General features: G+C 44.1%; 1 protein-coding gene across 2 annotated transcripts in view; it reads right to left on the reverse strand.

Annotated features, from left to right (window-relative positions):
* LOC148009099 (uncharacterized) overlaps positions 1–22,949 on the reverse strand; it is a 240,525-nt gene that overhangs the window by 69,467 nt on the left and 148,109 nt on the right. Inside the window, exon 4 of one of the 2 annotated variants that reach the window (XM_087673820.1) lies at positions 20,335–20,391. The exons of the other annotated variant lie outside the window; for it this stretch is intronic. Within the exon in view, the coding sequence (XP_087529946.1) occupies positions 20,335–20,391 (57 nt within the window). The remainder of the gene's footprint in view (positions 1–20,334; positions 20,392–22,949) is intronic. 2 annotated transcript variants of the gene reach the window in all.

Consider the following 22,949-nt stretch of genomic DNA (forward strand, 5'->3'; position numbering starts at 1 on the left):
GCTCAGTTTTCTATGATTTGGTCCGCAATCAAGTTCCACATGACATGCAAACTACTTTGGAGACAGATATTCGTGAGGCGGAGGTTATGGATGTTTTGTTACACTTGCCCAAGGATAAAAGTCCCGGTTGGGATAGTCTCACCAATGAATTCTTTGAGGTTTTTGCTACCCGACTCGTGAAACCATTGACGGCTATGTTTTAGCAGGTTTGGGAAACGGGGTTCATGCCTTCCTCATGGAAAGGACTTATCAAACTGCTTCCAAAAGTTCCTTTGCCGTCTATGTTGAAACATTGGCGACCAATTTCTTTGATGGGTTCTATGTATAAAATCTTTTCCAAAGTGATGGCGAATCGGCTCCATAAGCATCTTCCAGCCATTGTGCATCCTCTTCAATATGGTTTCATTAAGGGCCGAAACATTCTGCATAATGTTTTGAATGTGCAAATGGCTATTGACTATGCAAGGCACTCTAATCAGGAGGTGGTATTGATTCAATTGAACCTGGAAGAGGCTTTTGATTATTTAGATTGGCCTTTCATTGCGCAGAACTTATGTCTACTATGGGCTTTGGTACTCCGATGTCTCGTTTGATCTACACCATTAGTGGTGTTACCAAGCCATTTGTCCTTGCACGCTCTGTGAGACAGGGTTGCCCTTTGAGTCCTCTCTTTTGTGCCCTTGCGACTCATCCAATTCTTTCGATGTTATCTCATATGGTAGCTTCTACTTAGTTGGCTGGATTGTCTCTTTCTTTTGGACAGCACTTCATTAGTCAATCCTTGGCTGATAAAAGCTTTATGATTTTGCGTGCGGACAAGGATAATCTTTGCAAAGCATTAGATGTTTGGACTCTCTTTGGTCATGCTTCTGGTTTTCATATCAATGCTTTGAAATCAGCCATTCTCAGTTGCACGGAGTCAGATTTGCAGCCATTGGACTGGCAGGGAATGGTTGTTCCCCGTGGTTTCATTGTCAGGCATCTTGGGTACCCTTTGGGTGTTGATGTTTGGCCAAAGCAACTACTAGAGTGGATTTCACAGAAACTGGCAGCTAAGTTTCTGTATTGGAAGTCACAGGCTTGGCCCTTCCATGTTCGCCTCAAAGTGACTCAGACAATTATGTTCCCAATGCTCACATATTTCTTGCCATTGCTGCCTTGGACTACTACTACATTGAATGCTCTTACTCAATACATTCGTTTCATGTTATGGAAGAAGGACTCCTTGCATGCAGGCATTTCATGGATTTCTTGGTCGCATGCATGTACCCCCAAACACATGGATGGTGGGGCTATTTTGGATGTCGAAACTCATATGCTGGCACTTCGTTGGTCTCTTTTTCATGCCATGTGCTTGGATCATCACCCGTGGGTCTTTATAGCCCATTATTTTCTTGAGGATCACGGGCTTGTGCATGGTAATACCCAAATTCGGAGCTCTTGGTGGCATGTTCTTAATGCAGACTCGATTTTCTAGACCTTCATCATCTCTGCTTACTCATTTGGTATGTTCCTGGAAATTGGTTCTCCAGAAGGCTCAGTGGCATCCAGCAGAGGACCACTTACCTACTAACTCTTTTCAACTGGAATTGTTGGCAGCCTCGCGATTACTTTCTTGGGAAGGCAAACATGAACTCAGACCAAAATTTAACCGCATGGCACGTTTGGGCTTGACTTCAGTTCAGATGCCACCCTTGCCAGTCGCAATGTGTTGATATCGTTTCGTACAGCCAGGGGGCTTTCCAGGATCCCTCGTGGATACCGTGATTTATGGAGATAGCTTTTGATGGTGCTCCAGAGCAGACAACCCTTTCGTGCCCTTGCTTTAGATCGTCCCTGGCAGGACTTGGACCTTGCAGGCTGGCTGAATTTGGAAAAGGCCTCAGCTAACCAGGTGTATCATCTTCTGATTAAAGATCATCAATGGCTGGTTACTAAAGCTTAATACTGTATGGGGATTGTGTAAATCTCAGTCATGGTGGAAGGTAACTGTGATGGAGGGCTGGTTGAACAAGACACCTTTCAAATGCAAGGTCTTTCTTTGGAGGGTGATGATTGGTGGTCTTCCTCTTCCTTCAGCCCTTTCCAAGCATCGAATCTCCAATGGCAATTGTTTCTTTTGCACCACCAGTGTGGAATCGGCCCGTCATCGATTTATTTCTTGCCCTCTCGCTAAGAAAATCTGGTTACTATTGTCAGCGGTTTGGCGAGCAGTGGTTGGTTTCTCGCTAAGCCCTTTTGATTGGGTTTTTGTGCGGCCCAAATACCCCTCACCGGCACAATCGCATATGAAGATCTTGTTTCACTTTCTCAGATACTGAGGCTGTTGGCATAATTGGACCATTTGGAACGCTTTTCTTTTTGATTCGGCCTCTAATGTTCAGGGACATATTGCTAGGCTTAAAGGTCTCTTGCATTGGCAGATAGATCTCATTCGACACTCTGACTTACTCCCTCGGGAGGACTTACTTCCCTGGCATATGGCAATTTCCTCTGCGTCTTTGCCATGACTTTTGTAACTCTTTTGTCATTTAGTACTTTATAAATATAACATCCATTACGGAAAAAAAAAGAGAGAGAGAACGCCTGTAGGCAGCACAGGTCACCTGTAAGCCTTCTGACTTGCAATTTGAGAGAGAGAGAAAGAGAGACATAGGAAGTTGTGTAGATTTGCAGTCCAGACAGGAGTGAATTGTCACAGACTCAGCATGTCTAAGCTCAATACAACATTCATAGATCAGGTGGTTGATGCTTTGGGGCCTGATTCAGAGGGCGAGGATGAAATGGTCCTGTGCACGGAGGAGATGGCTGAGGAAGTGGCTCCAAGCTCTGATGCACAACCTACAGTCAAATGCAATAAACATGATGAGGATGCTCCTATGATGACCATTAATTGCTCAAGACCTTTGGAATCCCCACCGCGTTTGTATGTGCAGGCTGCCAACACTTCCGATGATTCCCTGGAACTAGATTGGGAACATCTATAAGAGTTTGCCAACTCTTTGCTAGGAGACTATGTTCAACACAATCATAGTAATCTTTCAAATTGTGATGAGTAGGACATCGTGGATGCACATGTTGACACACAAAAAGTGCTTTGATCTTCCTCTGCATTTTATGAATGTGGCATCATACTTTTCTCTATGGAAAGGATCCTGATGATCCCTTGGATCTGTCAATGGTTGGCTTCCATTCACACGTGTGATTGTGTTGACGAGGTCTTTGTGGACCCTAGGGTTTCTATGAGTCATGCTCACATTGGCCACAAACAGAGATGATCTTTTGGGTAGACTGCCTCTCTTTTTTGATAGATAGTTGGTGCATGTGATACCATGGAGACCCTTGGCTGATTTTCAAAATATGCTCAAACAGGAATGTTCAGTGTGAATTGAAGTAGAAAGCTGCCCTACAGTTTATTGGCCTTTGTTAAGGGATGCATTGGGAGCGATTGGTACTGTATTGGCGCCACCTAGTATGAGGATGGGCAACATGAATCATTTATGCATGCTATGGAACACCTCCAAGAAAAGGCCCAATTGGCTGTGCCTTAATTGCACTGGCATGCATCCACTATGGTTTAAGCTTGATTGGGGAGACTACTGTTACTCGTAATATGGATACTGATGTGATGGTGGAGGCACCACTCTTTGGGGAACAACCTCCACAAAAGGATGTAGTCCAGCAAAAGCAACCTTTGCTTTCTTTCCACCCAAATGATTTGGGATGGGTTGATGTTCAATGTAGAAAGGGTAAGAAGGTTGAAATTCAGCAACAAATGGGTTTAACGTGAGGCACTCAAGATGCCTTCTGTACATATATGCATAGAAAGGATAAATCTTTTGAGATGCCATGTACAACTGTCATGGACCCCTCCAATTCAAAGCAAGCCGTGTAGCCAATTCAAATAAATTCAAATCTGCTTGCACAGGATAGAATGCTTTTGCGGTTTTGGTAGATTTTCTGGATGAAGGAATTTGGAGGCTTTAGCTGAGAAAGTACAAGTGAGGCATGAGTAGCCTCACCCATGAGTTCTTTGATTTCACATATGTGGATTGCCACTTGGAATGTCCATGGGATTTGTTCCCACAGTAAACAACATGACATGTGGTGTATTTTGCACAAGCACCATTGCGATGCTTTCTGTGCAGTTGAGCACAAAAGCCATGACGATGCTGGTTGTGTTTTGTCTTATCATGGATTCTATCTTTTTTATGCTCGTTGCAAGGCTAAACACTATTCGGGTGTCCTCGTAGTTATACATGAGAGATTCCAACCAGTGCTTGTTAAGAATGATGTTCACGGATGCTTCTTGGTGATTGAGATTATGTTTGAACGGCAAGTCTTATGGCTGGTTAGCCTTTGTGCACCCAATGACTCGTTGCATCCTCAAGCCCTATAGAGCCATCTCTAATATTCTCTTAGTCAAAGAAGTCTAGGTTTTCTTATGGATGATTTTAACATGTGTTTTGATCCATCCTAGTCCACTTTGGAACACTCTCTAATGGATAACCTAGAAAGTAGGGCATTGTAGGCCTTCACCATGGATGTTCTGAAACAAGATGTTTGGTCTTGGCTTTTTCCATTAGCTTTAGGATTTACCTTTCACTCGTCTCAATACTTGTCCATGTGGTCTTGCCTAGACCATATTTATGCTATGCATGAAGACTCCTTTTTACCATAAATTTTGGAGATGCGAGTCTTGCAGCACTATGTATTATCCAACCATTTCCCTTTGCACCTTGACATGATCAGGCAGCTGACGGGTGCTTTTGCTGGTCTCTTGAGTAGGCTTTCCTTGAGATTCAACTCTTCCTTTTTAAGTCATGTTCTTTTCAAGGGCTATATGATCCAAGTGTTGGAGAGGTTTTCATGTGATTTTCCACTGCAAGGATTGGACTCCTTTGATAGATTGATTTCAAATGTCCAGAAGGTGTCAAGAATATATAGGATCTATCATGCTTCACTTAATAGGCAGTGTTTGCATGTTGCAAAAGACATGTTAGCCTTGGTCCAATTATTGTTGCTCAACTTGACACATGATGATTTTCTGAATCTGATTGATAGTGTTTGAGACAATTCTTGTTAGACTCACAAATTCTTTCAGGCCTTGCATGCATCTCCAACATGAGAGAATTCGGTGAGATTGCAAGATGCAAAAGGTCACATGGTTACAGACCCCCAATCGAGTGTAAGTATGTGTCAAGAATACTTCGCAAACCTTTTGGGTTGTGACAGATATCTTCTCTGCAAATTGCATAAGCTTGTGCGTCCTTTTTAAACTTTGGTCTAAAGATCAAGTTCCCCAAGACATGCAAGGCTTCCTAGAAGTTGTATCCCTAAGGGCGAAGTTATGGATGTCTTATTGCATCTACTAAATGATAAAAGCCCCAGTTGGGATGGCATCATCAATGAATTCTTTGGCACCTATGCATTTCTTTTGGCAAAATGCTTGGCTGCCATGTGCCAACAAGTTTGGGCTTTGAGCACCATTTCTTTATTGTGGAAAGAAGGGCTGATTAAGTTGATTTCCAATGTCCCCTCCCCATCCAAACTTATGCAATGGAGACCAATTTCATTGATGGGCTCTATGTATAATATCTTTGTGAAGGTGTTGGCAAACCGTCTCCATAAACACTTGCCCAATCTTGTTTACCCTCACCAATATGGGTTTATTAAGGGCAAAAACATTCTTGATAATATCTTGAATGCATAGATGGCCATAGACTATACGGGGCACACATGATAGGAGGAGGTTCTGGTGCAATTAGACTTAGAAAAGGCCTTTGATTTCTTAGAATGGTCTTTTGTTGCAGATCTCATGAAAGTTATGGGTTTTGGACCTCGCATGTCAAGGTTGATCTACACAATTAGTAATGAGTGCCACCTCCCATGCTATCCTAAATGGTGGAGTCACAGAGCCCTTTACCCTTGCACTATCGATCCGATAGGGCTGTCCTCTCAGCTCACTTTTCATTGCACTTGCTACTCACCCTATTCTTTCCATGCTATCACATCTTGTGGATATGGGGCAATTAGTTGGTCTTTCTATACCTTTGCAGTGACAGTTGGTTGGTCAAGAAACTTTGGAGAGTTTTGAATGTATGGGAATTATTAAAGCATGCATCACGCTTGTGAATCAATGCTACCAAATCTTCCCTTGTTGATTGCACCACCTCCAATTGTTAGATTTAGGATGGCACGTAAGTTTGTCCAACAAGGTGACATTGCAAGGCATCATTGTTACCCCTTGTGGATTGATGTGCAGCCAAAAGCTTTGTTGCAGAAATTGGAAGACAAGTTTGTCCATTGGAAATCTCAAGCTTAGCCATTTCATGTGCGCCTTAAAGTAGCCTAGATTATTATGCTTCCCATGCTCACTTCTTTCCATTGCTGCCTTGGACTAATGTTGCCTTGAAGGATCTTGCTCGGCACTTCCATTTCATGCTCTAGAATGTTGAAGATGAAGATGGTGTTGAGCTAAAATATGCATTACTTGCTAATTACCCTCTTAAACAGCCCCAAAACACACTAAAAATGCTCTTTAAGAGTACAACCCTAAACGGGGAGCGGTTTGAGAGAGTTTAGTGGAAACCCTAAAACGGGGAGGGGTTTAAGAGAGTTTAGTGGAAACCCTAATTTTTGGGGCGCCCTTCCACATCTATAAATAGATAGCCTGCCCCCATTCAACCATTATCCTTGTTTGCAGGTTACACCAGCCCACACACCCTCTGCTGTTGTTGGCGCCCAGTTTCCAGCCTGTAGCTTGCCTCCATCTGCTATCCAGCCATATCATCAACTACCGCCACATTATCTTCATCTTGTCCATTGCTGTAGGCGAAAGCTCTCAGTTGCTGGCGACTGCTCTAGACTGTCCCAGATTGCTGTTCAGCCTGCTGTCCATCATCTCCAAGGTCAGCCAACCTGCGTTTTCAGCATTGCAGGCCCTGATCTCTTAGACACTGTTTCAGCCTCCTGTTTGTAGCAGACTGCAAAGTTTCCAACCTCCGATCGGTGGTACATTGCTGCGTTTACCAGTTTCCAGTCTCCAGACTGCTCCGTTTTGGTGACCAGCCTGCTGCCATTCACTATTCAGCACTCCTATACTCCGACTGGTGGTCACAGACTTGGGATCCGTCTTCGGTGGACGTCACACTCCGACATTGCTCTGCCCTTGAGCACATTGAAGACTCTTACATTCATTTACAGCATTCATTCACTTCAGAGTTGTGTTCTCTCTCTCCCTTCTTCTGTTTGTGTTTGAGTTTCTGTGTTTGCGTTTTGAGTTTTGTGTTTAGGGTTTGAGTTTTGCCCTCTGTGTCTGTGTCTGTCTCTTTGTATTTCTGTCGTGGTCGTACACTCTGTGTGTCCTCAATGCAAACCCTAGCAATTTCCTTCAGAAGGTATCACAGTCGGTGCTCTTGTAAAGAGTATCCTGCGGATATTCTGGAAAGCTAGTCTTTGTGTGAGGCACACAATACGACTCGTAACCGAATCACAATGTTTCAGACACCTTCTCCAGTTCCTATGATGTCTTATTAGGCTTCTCCATCATTGGAGGACGGCACTCCACCTTCACCAAATTTCACTAACGTGACAGAGGAGGACTTTGAGGAGTTATGGTGATGCTTACACCCCTCCTACCAGTTTTGCTACCACATCCGGACCGGTTGGTGAGGCAGGCCACCTCTCCAATCATGGAGGACATACGGCATTCGGAACGTCTGGCGATCCATCTTCATCATCTCAGCCAGGTCCAATGTCAGGTTTGTACAATTTTTTTGTTTTGCATGAATCAAAACCCTCGCCTGTTTCTTCTTTTGAAGTACAAGATCCGGATGGCTTTGCATATGTGAACTTCAATAGAGGGGGCTCATGAAGCCGACGAAATTCAGGTATATCTACAGCTTCTATTTCATTTAAGCATATCACACACACTTCTCACTTCCCTCCCATCCCACCCTCTTCTATATCACACCTCTCATCATCTTTCCAAAACCTTGGATTACACTCCACATTTGCATCACACACCCTAGGGGTTGGATATTCCATCTCTGCTCCTAGCACCTTTTCCTTCTCCACCCCATTCTCTACCTCTTTGCACCATGGTACTTCGTTAGGGCGAATGCCACCCTTTAACACAGTGCCTCTCACCTTTCAGCACATGAGCACACCCATAACTCCTAGGACGACTGTGATGGGCATCCCCCTCACTATCCTCAGCTTCACATCTCCCATGACCACTCATACACAGGGGTTTCCATCCTCAGCTTATGGTGCGTCTTCACACTCTCCTTAGGTTACACCTACGCAGGGATTCCCATCTTCTGCTCACCATGTTCCCATCCCACCTCCTTGGGTTCCTCATGTGGCTACCATACCCATGCCTAGTCAACCCATCCCTACCTATGGATCCACCTTGCACACTACACGCATGCTTGGTGGGCACTCTAGGGCCCATTCCCAAGTGTACTCCACTCCCCCATCCTACCCGCACTACACTTTTTCACACCATCCATCTCTGAGCACTACCACTCCTGTTGCAACGGCCAAGAATGCCTTCACGGATAAGACACGTTTTAACGAGTCAAATTTCACCACTTGGTCTAATTTCATGCAACAAGTGCTTGAGTCTCAGGTTCTTTGGGAGCTCATCCTTGGTCTAGAGCCTATGCCTGACCCTCGACTCACCCTGATTACATCCGTCAATGGAGAGCCCACAATGCCACAGCCAATGTTGAGCTAATGCAGGGATAGCTTCCTGAGTTTCACTCTCAGTTGCAGCACTTCCCGCTCGCGTCAGAGCGTTAGAGTCACCTTCTCGACCGCTATGCGGCTCGTGATCGTAGTCGGCGCATCAATCTCAACTTTGAGCTTCAAGAGTTCCATTTTAAGGCAGGGGATGATCTGAAAGTCAAGCTGGCTGAATATAGGCGGGTTACTTGCCGAGTTCGCCACTACTGGCTCTCCAAAGTCAGATGACGATTAGGTTACATTCTTCTTGAATAAGTTGCCTGACAAGCACTTCAATTTCATTCAACACATGATCTCCCAACCTAGATTGCCAACCTTCTACGAGTTTGAGTGCCAGTTCTTGTGTTACGCGAGGCTGTATGATCAAGTCCACAAAAAATCCTCATCACAGCCTTATTCTAGCAAGAGGGGGTTGGTTGCCTCTTCTTCGAGAGGGACAACCACTAGTGGCAAGAACTCGCTAGATGCAAAGGCAAGCCAATCAAAGGGTGACTCCTCTTCCTCAGATGGAACCAAAGAATTTAGACCTATTTGGCAGCAACTCCCTAAGAAAAACCGGTTTTGCACACATTTTCAGAGAGCAGGCCATATGGACCAGGAGTGTCGCTCTAAGGCCCAAGGTCTTCCACCTAAAAAGCCTCAGTAGACCGCTGCGACTGCACAGTCCAGTGGGGGCTACGCCCTCCGCTCCTGCTTCATCTGCTCCTTCAGCACCCGTTGTTGCTGTTGGACATGTGGCTCGAGTACAGCCTCGGCGGCCCATCTCTTTCACTCCCCACGAGGGATTGGCTGATTGGTCTGCAAGTTCATGTATCCATCTCACCTTCCACTCCACCGTTAACCAGCCCTCCTCGGATAGGGTGGTTTAACCTGATTAAGCACTTAATTACAGCAATTAGCAAATGAACATAAACTGAAATGCTCACTTTACCTTCATAAACTTGGACAGTGGACACCCTGCTGGCCCCAAAATTGGCGCCCCTTTCGGTATTTCTTTAATTTCAATTGTTGATGGATAAATTACAAGCCGAGATTTCACGATCTCCTTGGCTGATTCAAAAGCCCCTTGCTGCTCCAATAATCAGCAAAGCATTCAAGCAAATTGCCCCTTGATTTTCACCTAGGACTTGCTCTAATGGTAATTCACAATAGATGGGCTGGCATCAGAAATCCTCACAAATCCACGAATTTCTGGTGCTGATTTCAGTGTACAATGCCTTTGACTGATGGCACGGGTCCCAAGGTGGCTGCTAAACCCTAATTACTGCTGTAATTTAGGGTTTACAGCAGTAAACTCTCTGCTATCCACCAAATTTGGCTGTACTCTGCTACCAATGGCTGAGAATTACTGAGAATGCTTGAGCATAGACTGGAGGAAATGACAGAATGTTGTAGAGAGAGAGAAAATCAGCTGAAATGTATCTTTTGATTTGTAGCTCTGATGACAAATCTGATGGCACCAACAGCTTCAAAAGGGGGGTAAAACACTAGCTCTGCTGGCGAGCCCTCCTCTCCTACCGCCGCCTCTCTTGAGGCGGAAGAGAGAACCTGCTGCCTCCTGTCCTGTCGCGGTGCGCAATCAGTCCGTCGACGCCTCTTAAAGCCAAATCTGATCACCTCCTCTCCCTCCACCAAGCTCAGAATAGCTACAAATCAGCTTCCACCACCCTCCAACAGCCTTCTCCCTAGTTGCATGGGAAAGTTTTGCCAAATGGCAGCCTTCCTAATGCATTTTCAGCCATTAAATTAATTTTTCAGAATTAATTAATTCAAGAGGAGCTTTTAGATACAGAGGCTGATATATTATGTACAGTTGATTATGATGCCCTTGTATGTCACATGCAAGATATGTAGATTACCAAGGCTGATGTGATTGATGATGGTGTCACTCAGACTTGGATTGTAGACTATGGTGCCTCTTTCCTTGTAACTCCTTGCTTGGAGTGTTTTACTATGTTCAATGCAGGCAATTATGGAAAGGTGTATCTTGGAAATAACCATGCTTGCAGCATTGATGGGATTGGCACTGTACACTTGTCTCTAGACAATGGACAATAACTTGTGTTGAAAGATGTTAGATATGTGCCTGGAATTAAAAAGAGTTTACTATCTATTGGTCAGCTTGACTTGCATGGTTACACTTCATTGTTTGGTGGTGGTTTATGGAAAGTGAAAAAGGGCTCTATGCTGATTGCAAAAGGAACCAAGAAGGGCACTTTGTATTCTTTGCACTGTAAAGCCCTGAATGACAAGTTTCTTGCAGTTGCTGAAATTTGCATTACTTGCTGATTAGCCTCTTAAACAGCCCCAAAACACACTAAAAATGCACTTTTAGAGTAAAACCCTAAAACGGGGAGCGGTTCGAGAGAGTTCAGTGGAAACCCTAAAACGAGGAGCGGTTCGAGAGAGTTTAGTGGAAACCCTAATTTTTGGGTCGCCCTTCCACATCTATAAATAGACAGGCTGCCCCCATTCAGCCATTATCCTTGTTTGCAGGTTACACCAACCCACACGCCCTCTGCTACTGTTGGCGCCCAGTTTCCAGCCTGCAACCCGCCTCCATCTGCTGTCCAGCCATCATCGACTGCAGCCACATTATCTTCAGCCTGTGTGACGTCACACTCCAACATTGCTTTGCCCTTGAGCACACTGTAGACTCTTACATTCATTTACAGCATTCATTCACTTCAGAGTTGTGTTCTCTCTCTCCCTTCTTCTGTTTCTGTTTGAGTTTCTCTGTTTGAGTTTTGAGTTTTGCGTTTAGGGTTTGAGTTTTTGAGTTTTGCGTTTAGGATTTGAGTTTTTGAGTTTTACGTTTAGGGTTTGGGTTTTGCCCTCTGTGTCTGTGTCTGTCTCTTTGTATTTCTGTCGTGGTCGTACACTCTATGTGTCCTCAGTGCAAACCCTAGCAGTTTCCTTCACAAATGGTATCCATTCGCTCAAAACGGAGTGAACAGTAGAGAGAGTGAGAGTGTTGACATAGCTCAAAACACACGATTCAATTCAAGTGTGTAAGTGAAAGTACAAAGTACAACCCTTAGACCTTAGGGTTGTGTAAGTGCCTTAAGGTGCGTTCATACCTCAAAGTGTGAAAAGTGCGGTAAGTGATCGAGCTATGTAACATAAACACACAAAGAGAGAATAATGTGACTAGGGGAAAGAAACTCTCTTACGAAGAGTAAAAAGGTGTGTCAGTGTCCTACTACGGATCACTGACACTGCTCTGTGAGGATAGGTGTGAGTAAAAGCCAACAAACTCCCTTGGAGTGAAAAGTGATCAACATACAAGGATCATCCATCAAAGGAGATCAAATTTAAAGCATTGCAAAATGCTTTAAATATGTCGCAAGGAAGAGCTTCAGTGAAGATGTCTGCCACATTGTTGTTGGTAGGATAGTAGACAAGGCTGATATCCCCTGCATATAGCCTCTCTCTGACAAAGTGATAATATATCTCTATGTGTTTCATTACCGCATGAAACAATGGATTCTATGCCATTGCAATGGCACTCTGACTGTCAATAAACAAAGAAGTAGACTCCATGATAGATACATCAAGATCAGCCAACAAACGTCTCAACCATGCCATTTAACTGTAGTAGTTGAAAGCTGCCTCGTATTTAGCTTCACAAGATGATGTCGCAACAGTGGATTTTTTCTTGCAAAGCCAAGAAATGCAAGATGAGCCAAAAAAGAAACAGTTTCCACTTATAGAGTGACGTGAATCAAAATCACCAGCCCAATCTGAATCACTGTAAGCATGTAATTGTAGTGGTCCCCCCTTGGCATAAAGCAATCCAAGAGTCCTAGTACCCTGCAAGTAATGAAAAACATGTTTCACAACTTGCCAATGCGACATGTGTGGGCCGTGCATATATATGCTTAGGCTGAAACTGCAAATTGAATATCTAGCCTTGTGTTGCACAAATAAATGAGACATCCAATTGTTGGAGCATATGTATGAATGTTAAACAGATCATTATCATCATGCAAAGACAGCTTGAGTGCACTCTCCATCGGTGTGCTTTTTGGCTTGCAATCCTAGAAGCCAAATCTCTCAAGCAGTTTACCAATATATCCAGACTATGAAAATCCAATGCCTCTAGCATCATAAATAAACTAAATGCCCAAATAGTAATTCAAAGGCCCCAAATCTGACATTTCAAAAGTTTGATATAAATTTTTCCTGAATGCTGAAATTTGATTAGCATGTGTCCCTATGAGTAGAAGATCATCCACATAAAGGTAAATGACCAACAAAGATCTCCCCTCTTTGCATATGTAAAGAGTAGACTCTGACGGGCTGTTAATGAATCCTTAGTTGAGTAAAAAAGCATCAATTTTTACATACCAAGCTCATTGAGCTTGCTTCAAACCATACAAAGCCTTTTTCAGCCTGCTTTTCCAAGTGTTTGGATCCTTCAACTGCAAAACCCATGAGCTGCTGAACATACACTTCTTCTTGAAGTTCCCCATGTAAAAATGCACTTTTAATATCAAGTTGGTGCACAATCCAACCATGAGCAAATGTCTCCTCATAATCAATGCCCTTCTTTTGCGCATAGCCTTTTGCCACAAGTCTACCTTTGTACTTATCAATGGATCCATCCGCTTTTCGTTTCAACTTATAGACCCATTTAGTACCAATCGCTTTCTTTCCAACAAGCAATGTCACTAAATCCCATGTTTGATTCTTCATGATAGAATCAAATTCAGCTTGCATTGTTGCCATCCAATGCACACTCAGTTGTGCATCCTCAAAAGAATTAGGCTTCTCATCATCAAGTCTATGTGTTGCCATAGCAAACTCCATTGTATTAGCATGATCATGCAAACATGCTTGTCTTCTAGTATAACTAGCAAGAGGAGCATCCAAATGACTTTCTTTTAAAGTCTGTAAGGCATTTGTCTAGCCTCCTGATTATGTACATGCTCCCGATGAACCTCAAGTTGAGCATCTTGCTGAATATTCAGATCAGCCATTGGCTGAATTTCTGCATTGTTTAATGGAGTAGCTAGTTGAACACTTTGTTCATTTAATGAAGCTCTAGTTGTATCACCTAAAGAAATAGGCAACAACTCTTTAAACACATCATTTGCAGCCTGACATGTGTCAAAACCAGCAAGAGATAATTCTAATATTTTCATCAAAAATCATATCCCTACTCACAAAGACTTTCTTGGAAACAGGATCATACAATCTGTACCCTTTGCTTTCACTGCTCTACCCACAAATATGCACTTGACAGCCTTATTGTCTAACTTCTTTCTCAATACTTTGAGAATATGAGCATGTGCAAGACACCCAGAAGTATGAATGTGGCTAATTGAAGGTTTGTAGCTATTCCTAGCCTCAAAAGGTGTAATATTATTTAATGCCTTGGTAGGGCACCTATTCAAAATGTGACAAGCATACATAACTGCTTTCATCCAAAAACCATGTGGCAGATTTTTAGCTTTCAACATACATCTGGCCATCTCCATGAGTGATCGATTCTTTCTTTCTGCAACCCCATTCTGCTGTGGAGTATATGCAGCACTATACTGATGTGCAATGCCTTTTTGCTTCAAAAATATATTCAGCAAAGAAGATATGTATTCCTCCCTTTGGTCCGAACAGAGAGTCTTAATCCAATAGCCAGATTGGTTTTCCACAAGTACAATAAAAGCCAAAAATGCATCATACACTTTTTACTTTTTCACCAATGAATAGATCCAACAAAAGCAAGTAACATCGTCAATGAAGGTGATGAAATAATAACATCTACCCAATGACTTTGTCTGCATAGGTCCACATACATCCGAATGCACAATCTGCAACGTGGCCGTTGCCTTAAAAGCAATATCACGAGGAAAAGAGAACCGATGCATTTTTCCCAATATGCATCTCTCACAAATTTGCTCAGGAGGTCTCTCCAAAAGAGGTAAACCATCTAACATCTGAGTACACTGCATAAGCATTGAATTGCTGTAGTTAATATGCCTCATGCGAACATGCCATAACTCTATTTGTGACATAGTAGGACTAATAGTAGATGCTAAATAGACTAATTGATCAATCGAATGAGCATCTAACTCATAGAGTCCATGACATAATGTGCTAGTCAATAACAAAGTCAAAAATTTCTTATCCCTGACCATGCATTTGTCATCATCAAATGTGACTTGCATTCCATACTTTGCTAAAGAAGAAATGGACAAGAAATTTTTATTTATCCTTGGCACATATAATGCATCTTGCAAACGGAGAGTAGAGCCATCAATGGCTTTCCAAACAATCTCTCCAACACCTCTAACAGATTTGCCAACAAGAGCTACAATAATAGAGGTAAACATATCCTTATGGGATGTAATGTGCTTAGAAGCACCACTATCAAAGAACCAAGTGCTAGCATCCTCTGTAAAGCTCAATGCTCTATTTGCCAAAGAAGAATCATAACTGCAAGTGTAAAAACAATAGTCACAATCAACAACAAACAACACGGACTTTGTAGCAGTAGTAGCATAAGGTGCATAAAAAACAAACATCCCAAACTCCTCCGTGGCAATGCATTTCTTGCATTCTCTGATATAGTGACCTAGCTTTTTACAATTATGGCTCTTGCCCTTCTTAGCTTGCGTGCCCCGCTACTTCTTGTTGCTCTATAAAGTGCCTGAACTTCCAAAACTCTGTGGAAAATTCCTAGACTGATTGCCCTTTCCTTTTGTCTTGCCATAAAAGCATGTTCAAAGGCTATAACATCCTCTTCCTTGTTTGCTCAAGTAGCAAATTAACCAACTGAAGAAAGGTAAGTGGCTGTGGAGAAATTCTCATTGTGAGATTCAAGGCCGTGTGAAAGGCCAAATAAGAAGGTGGCAAGGAATTCAAAGTAGTAGAGATCATCTGTGTATCAAAATAATACTCATCTACATTCATCAACTACTCACGTAAGTCCTGAATTTTGTTAAGACGATCTTGCATAGCATCACCTTCATCCATCTTCACATGTTCAAGCTCCTTTTTCAAGAAAGAAATACGTGTCTCATTTTCCAGCAAACATATGCTCAAGTGTAAGCCATGCTACTCGTGAAGAATTAATAGACAGTATATGCAAGATTATGGACCGCTGAACTGCCAATACAATCAGTGACAATGCTTGGGCCTCCTGAGTGTCCCAAGCCTTTTGTGCAGCTTTTCTTTGGGAAACTGATTGGAGTTGGCATGTGACCATGTCCTCCTTGGGGAGGAGCTGCAAGAGCCACAACTCAGGATGGACTTCTTCGCCACTAACATACTCCCAAAGGTTTTTAGCAATGATCACATTCTTCATCATGAAGGACCATAGAGAATAGTTATTGCCATCCAATGTAGCTATCCTCTTTAGATACATAAGTGAATATATCACTCTGTCCTTGATTGGCCATGATAAATGTCACTCTTCCAAAAAGTTCAAGAGCAAGAACCAAAGCCGGAATAACCTAGACATCTTCAAATTTCCAGAAATTACAGCAAACACCAAGCTCTAATTAACAAAACTATGTCATACTTGATCACAACTATCCAATGTGCTGAAATTTCCACAGATTTCAGCGAGTAGCATGAATGCATGAACAATGCTCAGTAGCATTGAAAACACAAAAGCCCCAAAATTTGACCATCAGACGTCCACAATTTCAGTCAATTTCAGACTGATCCTTTAATACATGTGCAAATGTCTGCCAAACATGCAAAAGCCCCAAATTTTCTCACTCGAATTCCAATAAATTTTTGTAATGTGTACCCAAAAGCACTTTCTAGAGCGGAAATGCACCTTTCTAGCAAAAGCCCCCTACTACAGCTTTGATTTCCCAAATAAAAATAATAAAGTATACCTATCACCTCCAAGACGAGATGAAGACAAACCGAACTCAAGTCGGCGGGAGTACGAAGAAGACTACCCAGGCTGGTAGGCGGTGAGCCGAGGATTTGGTAGAGCTAGCGGTGGAGCTAGAGGACCTGGCAGAGCTACGCGGCAGCTGCTGGGTGGTAGTGGAACTGTCTGGCATTGGCACGACTAGACATGCACTGGGTTTAGGGTTTAGGGCATTGCCAGGACTGGTCGGGGGCAACTGGCAGCTAATGCTCTAGCTAGTAGAGAGCTTGACGAACCTTGAGTTGAGTTGATGGGGAGCTCAACGGAACTGGGAGCTCTGATACCAAATGTTGAAGATGGGGATGGAAACTATCAGCTCAAAATAGAGTGAATAGTAGAGAGTGAGAGTGTTGACACTCGACACACGATTCAATTCAAGTGTGTAAGTGAAAGTACAAAGTACAATCCTTAGACCTTAGGGTTGTGTAAGTACCTTAAGGTCACACCCGAAAGTGTGTAAAGTCCGGTAAGTGACTAAATTGTGTAACATAAACACACAAATAGTGAATAATGTGACTGAGGGGGAAAAAATCTCTTACGGAGAGTAGAAAAGTGCCCCAATGTCCTATTGTGAATCACCACGACACTCCTTTGTGAGAGTAGGCCTGAGTCAAAGCCAACATAGAAGAAAGATTTTATGCAAGCACGTATATCTTGGATATCATGAAGTCATTTGCATCTCGAAATCCATGGGAGGTGGAGTTGTTTTGGATGTGTGGACCATATGACAACCCTTCATTGGTCACTGTTTCGGGCCTTGTGTATTGGTCAACAACCCTAGACGCTTATTGCTCATGCTTTTCTTCAGAAACAGAGTCTTTGGCATGGCAATACAAGGATTCAGGGTTCCCAGTGGCATGTGGTCTTCATGGAAAATTGCCCTTTCCAAGGTCCGTTAGCATCCCGCAGAGGATAGACAGGCAACTACTTGATTGCCAATGGAAATTCTAGTGGTGTCTCCTATTCTTTCTTGGGAAGGAAAATCCAAGGTGAGACCTAAGTTTAATCGCATGGCTTGACCTCAGTGGTATTGATTGATGCCACCCTTTTGCCCCCGAGGCCCCCTGATGTCCTTTTGCATCATCAAAAGAGTCTATCGGGTTCCTCCTGGCTACAATGATCTTTAGTGTAGAGTCTCTGATCTCTGGTAGGACTGGCAGCCCTTTCCTGTCCTAGATGCTGAGTGCCCTTGGATCTTGTAGGGCGTTTGACCCTTTGGTCATCTTCGATTAATCAAATTTATCATTTCATGATTAGAGACCACACATAGTTGACTAGCAAAGAAATACTCTTTGGGGATTGCACAAATCTAAAGCCTAGTGGAAATTGACAATTATGGAGGGATGGATCAATAAGAGAAGGATTTCCAATGGTTGCTTCTTCTTTTGTTAGACGCCGGTTGAAATCCCCTGCCATCAATTCCTTACTTGCCTAGTGGCATGGAAGGTTTGGTCACTACTATTGGCCATTCGGTTCTGAGTGGTTGGGATATCGATGCATCCAAAGGGCTAGGTCTTTGGACATCCCAAGTTTCTGGACACCGTGCCAGCTGATATGAAAGTGCTCTTCCTTTCTTATGCTTTTGGGGTTGTTGGCAATATGGACTATGAGGAATGCATACATCTTTGATGCTTCATCGGGCATGCACAGTCATATAGTCTGCTTGAAAGGACTTCTTCATTGGCAAGTTGACGCCCTAGGAGAGTCAAGTGGGATTTGCTACGAGGAGGCTCTGCAAGTGAGAGAGCTAGGTTGCAAGGGGGAGAAGGCTTTGCATTGGGACATGGCAACCATCCAACAGCTGCTACAAGACTCCACTGGAAATCATATCTTTCAGATGCAAAAGATGCATGTGTGAGATACCTTAGTGAGCATAGAGGATATGAGCTGAACGTTTTTCTCCAGCACCTTTACTGCTTTTCAGGCATGAAAAAGAGACGGTATGTGTAGAGAGTTCTTCCAGGTGCCTTGGACCACCAGCATCAGTGGGACCATGGCCTTCAGGATCAGTATGGGAGAGTATGATCTTGGCTAGAGAAGGTGCTGGAGTTGGCCACTGACTTCTGTAGACATCGGTTCCCCTAGGACCAGATCTCATCTGGAGTGTTCCATTGCAGAGAACATGTGTGGGAATGCATCCCCTCCCTGGTCATTGACACAATGGGGCAAGCCCCTCCTTACACCCTTCATGGCGTAGGAGATGCTCCAAGCTTCTGAGATACAGGATAAGCAAAAGTACCCAGGAGATGATGGACCCTCTAGGGCCTTCTTTTTCACATTCTAGGAGGTGAAGGGCCCTCTACTGATGGCCTGACACTCGGACAGGTCACGTCCAAGATTGAAGTATCCTACACAACATATTCACCTTCTTTGAGGCCACAGAAGTGGGCCCATCAATATAGACACAAGCTTGCACTGCTTCTTCTGAACTTTGAGTAGCCTATGCCAGGGTTGATTGGAACTTTCTGGAGGGTAGCACAGCTCGGCTAGACTTTCCTTAGCTGTGGATCAGTGGGTTCTGGATGGCTGGCAGCATGGCGATGATAGGAGGGCAGAAAGGTGTGGAGTTCCACCTGGAGAGGTCAGTCAGAGATTTTCCACTGGCTCCATATTTTTTCCTGCTCTCTGTGGAAGCAATCTCTTACCTTCTCTGCTCTCCAGTTAGTAGGTTGAGGGGCCTCAAGCTGCTTGTGCGAACAAAGACAGAGCTGCTAGATTCAGACTATGCAGACATCACAACCTTATATATTGAGGATGAAGAGTTAATGTTGGAAAAGGTGAGATTGGCCTTGGAGGTGTTATGCACTACAAGAGTGAAGATCAACTAGTGCAAGTTAGTCAGTTTTCTTAGAGATTCAGAGTCTAGCACAAATTGCAAAGTTTACTTGGGTTTCAGATGGGTGAGTAGGGGACAAACAGTCAGATATCCCTGGTTTCAAGTGGGACTCAACATCACAACAGCCCAACAGTCTGGACTCAGTACCCGTGTTAGAACCCATATGGATTTCATATATAGTCTCATGTTACTGATTCTCTTTGACTTCATCTCTCTATTACACCATCTGATTTGAAATTTCATGTGGTCTGATTTGGAGGGCTCTAGGGATTCTTGAGCCAAAGTGGCTTGGCAAACCAAACACTGATGACTACTCAGAAGGATTGGGGATTATTCACCCAAAGTTCAGAACCTCTTAGGCAAGTTCGTGGCCTCAGGACTCATGCCAGATGGGCAGACCTGGAAGCTGCTTCTCCAGGAGGGCTTCCAGACCTCGTCTTACATAAGAGTAAGGAGATTTTCACTATGGTACCAGCCACCCTCTCTAGATCTGGCAGCTTCTGCAAAAGGCACTTTAGCAAAGGCCCATGTTGTAAGGAGAAGATTGATAGACAGCCAATCGTTTGGAATGGCAGGTCAAAGATAAAGATGACTTGCTCGCAGCTTGGAAGATGTGCACACATTCAATGGGCTGGTTGTGAGGCTGGACCTGTCCCAAACTTTCAGCAATTGGATGAGGTTGGTACTAGTATATTCTTGGAACCCAAAGTATGTAGCCTACCTATGTTGATGCTATGTATCGTTGAGGCAATGCTCAAACAGAAATGGTAAAAGACTATAACAGAAGTACAAAAGAGCAGCTTTTACAATCAAGGTGCATTATTAGGGTCTAATGGATGACAATTGCTAGCTTCACCTTTACTTCAATGGTTTCATCTTCTTTCTTCAAATGAACTATGGCACCATCTTCTTCCTGAAAAGACCCACCAAAAGAAAAGACAAACAATTTGAAAAATGATTTTGGGACTAGCACTAAAGCTTAACTTAATGCCTCTTTACGAAAAAAGACCCCTATATGAAAAGATATGGTAGACCTTTGCAATTCAGAACTTGAATAGCATGTCCAAAACCATGAGCTTTTTTGACAGCACCAAAAACACCATGCAAATTTTATAATTGTCTATACAGAGACTTACCATCTTCTTTTCACTTTTTCTATCACATGATTAAATGAAATTAAAATAAAAATAAAAGGCATACACGCACACACATATACAAATGCATGCATATCGCTAAAGGCCAAAATGACCTATGAGACCCAATTGTGGATTACAATGAATCCATGGTATATCTTGTTATGGATAAAAGAAATTAACGAACAAGAAAGTGGACACATATATCTACAGAACAGCTCCTGGCACTTCCTATTATCAATAATATCTAGCATAGGGCTTCTATGATGAGATCTCAGTACATCCATGATGGCATCTCCCGAGGTGAGGCTCTCCAAGAAAGACTAATGGGGATGAAATATGATGACCCATCTACTCACATAATCTTGAGGGCAACACCTATGCTGTAGGACTAGTCATCCTAGATGGTCCTCTATTTAGTTGGTCAGGCGGTGAAGCCGCTATTGGTGGCGGTGGGGCTATGGAGGAGAGGTGTGTTAGTGCTATTTACTGCCATGTGTGCTTGCATGGCTAGCACTCAAGGTGGGTTTTGTGAATCTTGATTCTATGGAGCTTTTGACGATAAGAGTCCTAGGCATCTCTCATTGTGGAAGGCCATGATTCAACCATGAAAAAAGGCAATGGTAGTACCCTTGTATCTCATATTAGGCAAGACATCTTCATATGTAATGCTCCTTTGTCTCCATGATACCTCTAACATATCCTACCCTCTCATGCCCCTTCGAAGTATCTACCTATCTCAATTTTTTTTTCTTCTTTTTTTGCAAGTAAAGTGTGGCTAATTATATTACTTCAGAAAAAACCCAGAATTCAAAGAAGTGCTCATGCTCAACAAACTAGCTGGAGCTGATGCCGAGTCACAGATATATCAAGTATACAAGCCTCTCAAGGCGATCTAGGGGGGATGGGGGCAAGAAGCCATGGAGGGGGGGTGTATCGCCATCTGGGGCTGCCTGCCTGCATCATGAAGAACAGATCCTGGCTGCCCCAAGTGTGCATGAAGTGAAAACGGAGCTCCTGACGAGCTCGAGACTCGCCCTGCACCTACTCCCATTGGCCGCGGAGGGAGTGGATGATGGAGGTCCAAAGCTCTGCCAAAGTAGCATGTACTGAAAGTCTCTCCCCGCCAAAAACCTCCTGACACCGCGCCTTCCAGATGTGCCATCCAGTAAGACTCCCTACGATCTCCCATACCTCAGAGCGGTCTGTTGTGGGCTCCAGTACCTGGCGGATGGGTAGAGCCTCCAAGCCGACCACTGCGCATGACCCAGCCTCAAGGATGAAGATCGTGTCTTGCATCCCAGCCTCATACAAAAGGTGACAGCCCTGGCTGACTGCCTGCGAGCACAAAGCTCCCCATGAGATACATCCAAGGCTGGGTGTTATATGGCGGAGAATGCGGCATGCTCCTCTCCACACGAGTTGCGATGCCTCACACGACCAAAGGCAGTGCTTTGGAGTTTCTAGAGATTGTAGGGGTAGCATTTACAATCTCCATCCGTTTGCATCTGCTAAATAACTTCCTACCGCCAAGCCTCCATGTGCCAACAGCCATAAGAAATACGATACCCTCCTTGGCCTCCAGCTATCTCATAGGCGGTGCCAGAAAATCAGCCGGAAAGCATCCGTGATGCTATACTCTGCCCAATACCTGCTATGCGAAGGCGCCCAGTCCATGTCCTCCTGCATCAATATGTGTCTGCCAATCCTGGCTGTGTACTCCAAGAACCTCGGTGGCTTCTTGGCGACCACAATGGCCGGCCATAGCCACTCTCTAGGGTCCCACTCCAGCTCATCAAGTGGCCTGCTCTCCCATATCCAAAGGCACCACTCCCGGAACTCCTCCAAGAACGCATAAGGGTCCAGACGCCATGTCTTCCCCTGAAGGCTAACCACCCGAATCCTCCTCCACAGAAGGACAACTATCCCCTCATCCTGCTGCCCTCTGTCAAGAACCAGACGCCCCCCCTCTTGCACGGTGAAGAAAGTCCCATTTGGGGCGGCGCCCACTCTACCTGCCACCTGTAGGGGGATACTTATTGGTGAAAATCTAGCAGCCCATATGTCGCCAGGCTCTGTCGGCTCTCGTATCGAGGGGTCAAGCCACTCCTGAGGTATCGCAGCATCAATCTCCCTTCTCCTCAACTCAACTCCTCTCTGGCAACCTGATACCTGCTGCAATACCTCTTGGTCCGCCACCCTGTACACCTCCTGCCATGTCCTAATGGTACGAGCCGCATCAGCCTCCCAACCAACCCACTGGATGTAGGGGCGCTCGCCAATCTGCACCCCCTCCCACGATCTCTAACATGGGAGTTCCAGATCATTGGCTGGCAGT

Source organism: Lygodium microphyllum, unplaced genomic scaffold, assembly GCF_053477565.2.
Source record: "Lygodium microphyllum isolate KBCC unplaced genomic scaffold, Lygodium_microphyllum_v1.1.10 scaffold_40, whole genome shotgun sequence".
NCBI classification, from domain to species: domain Eukaryota; kingdom Viridiplantae; phylum Streptophyta; class Polypodiopsida; order Schizaeales; family Lygodiaceae; genus Lygodium; species Lygodium microphyllum.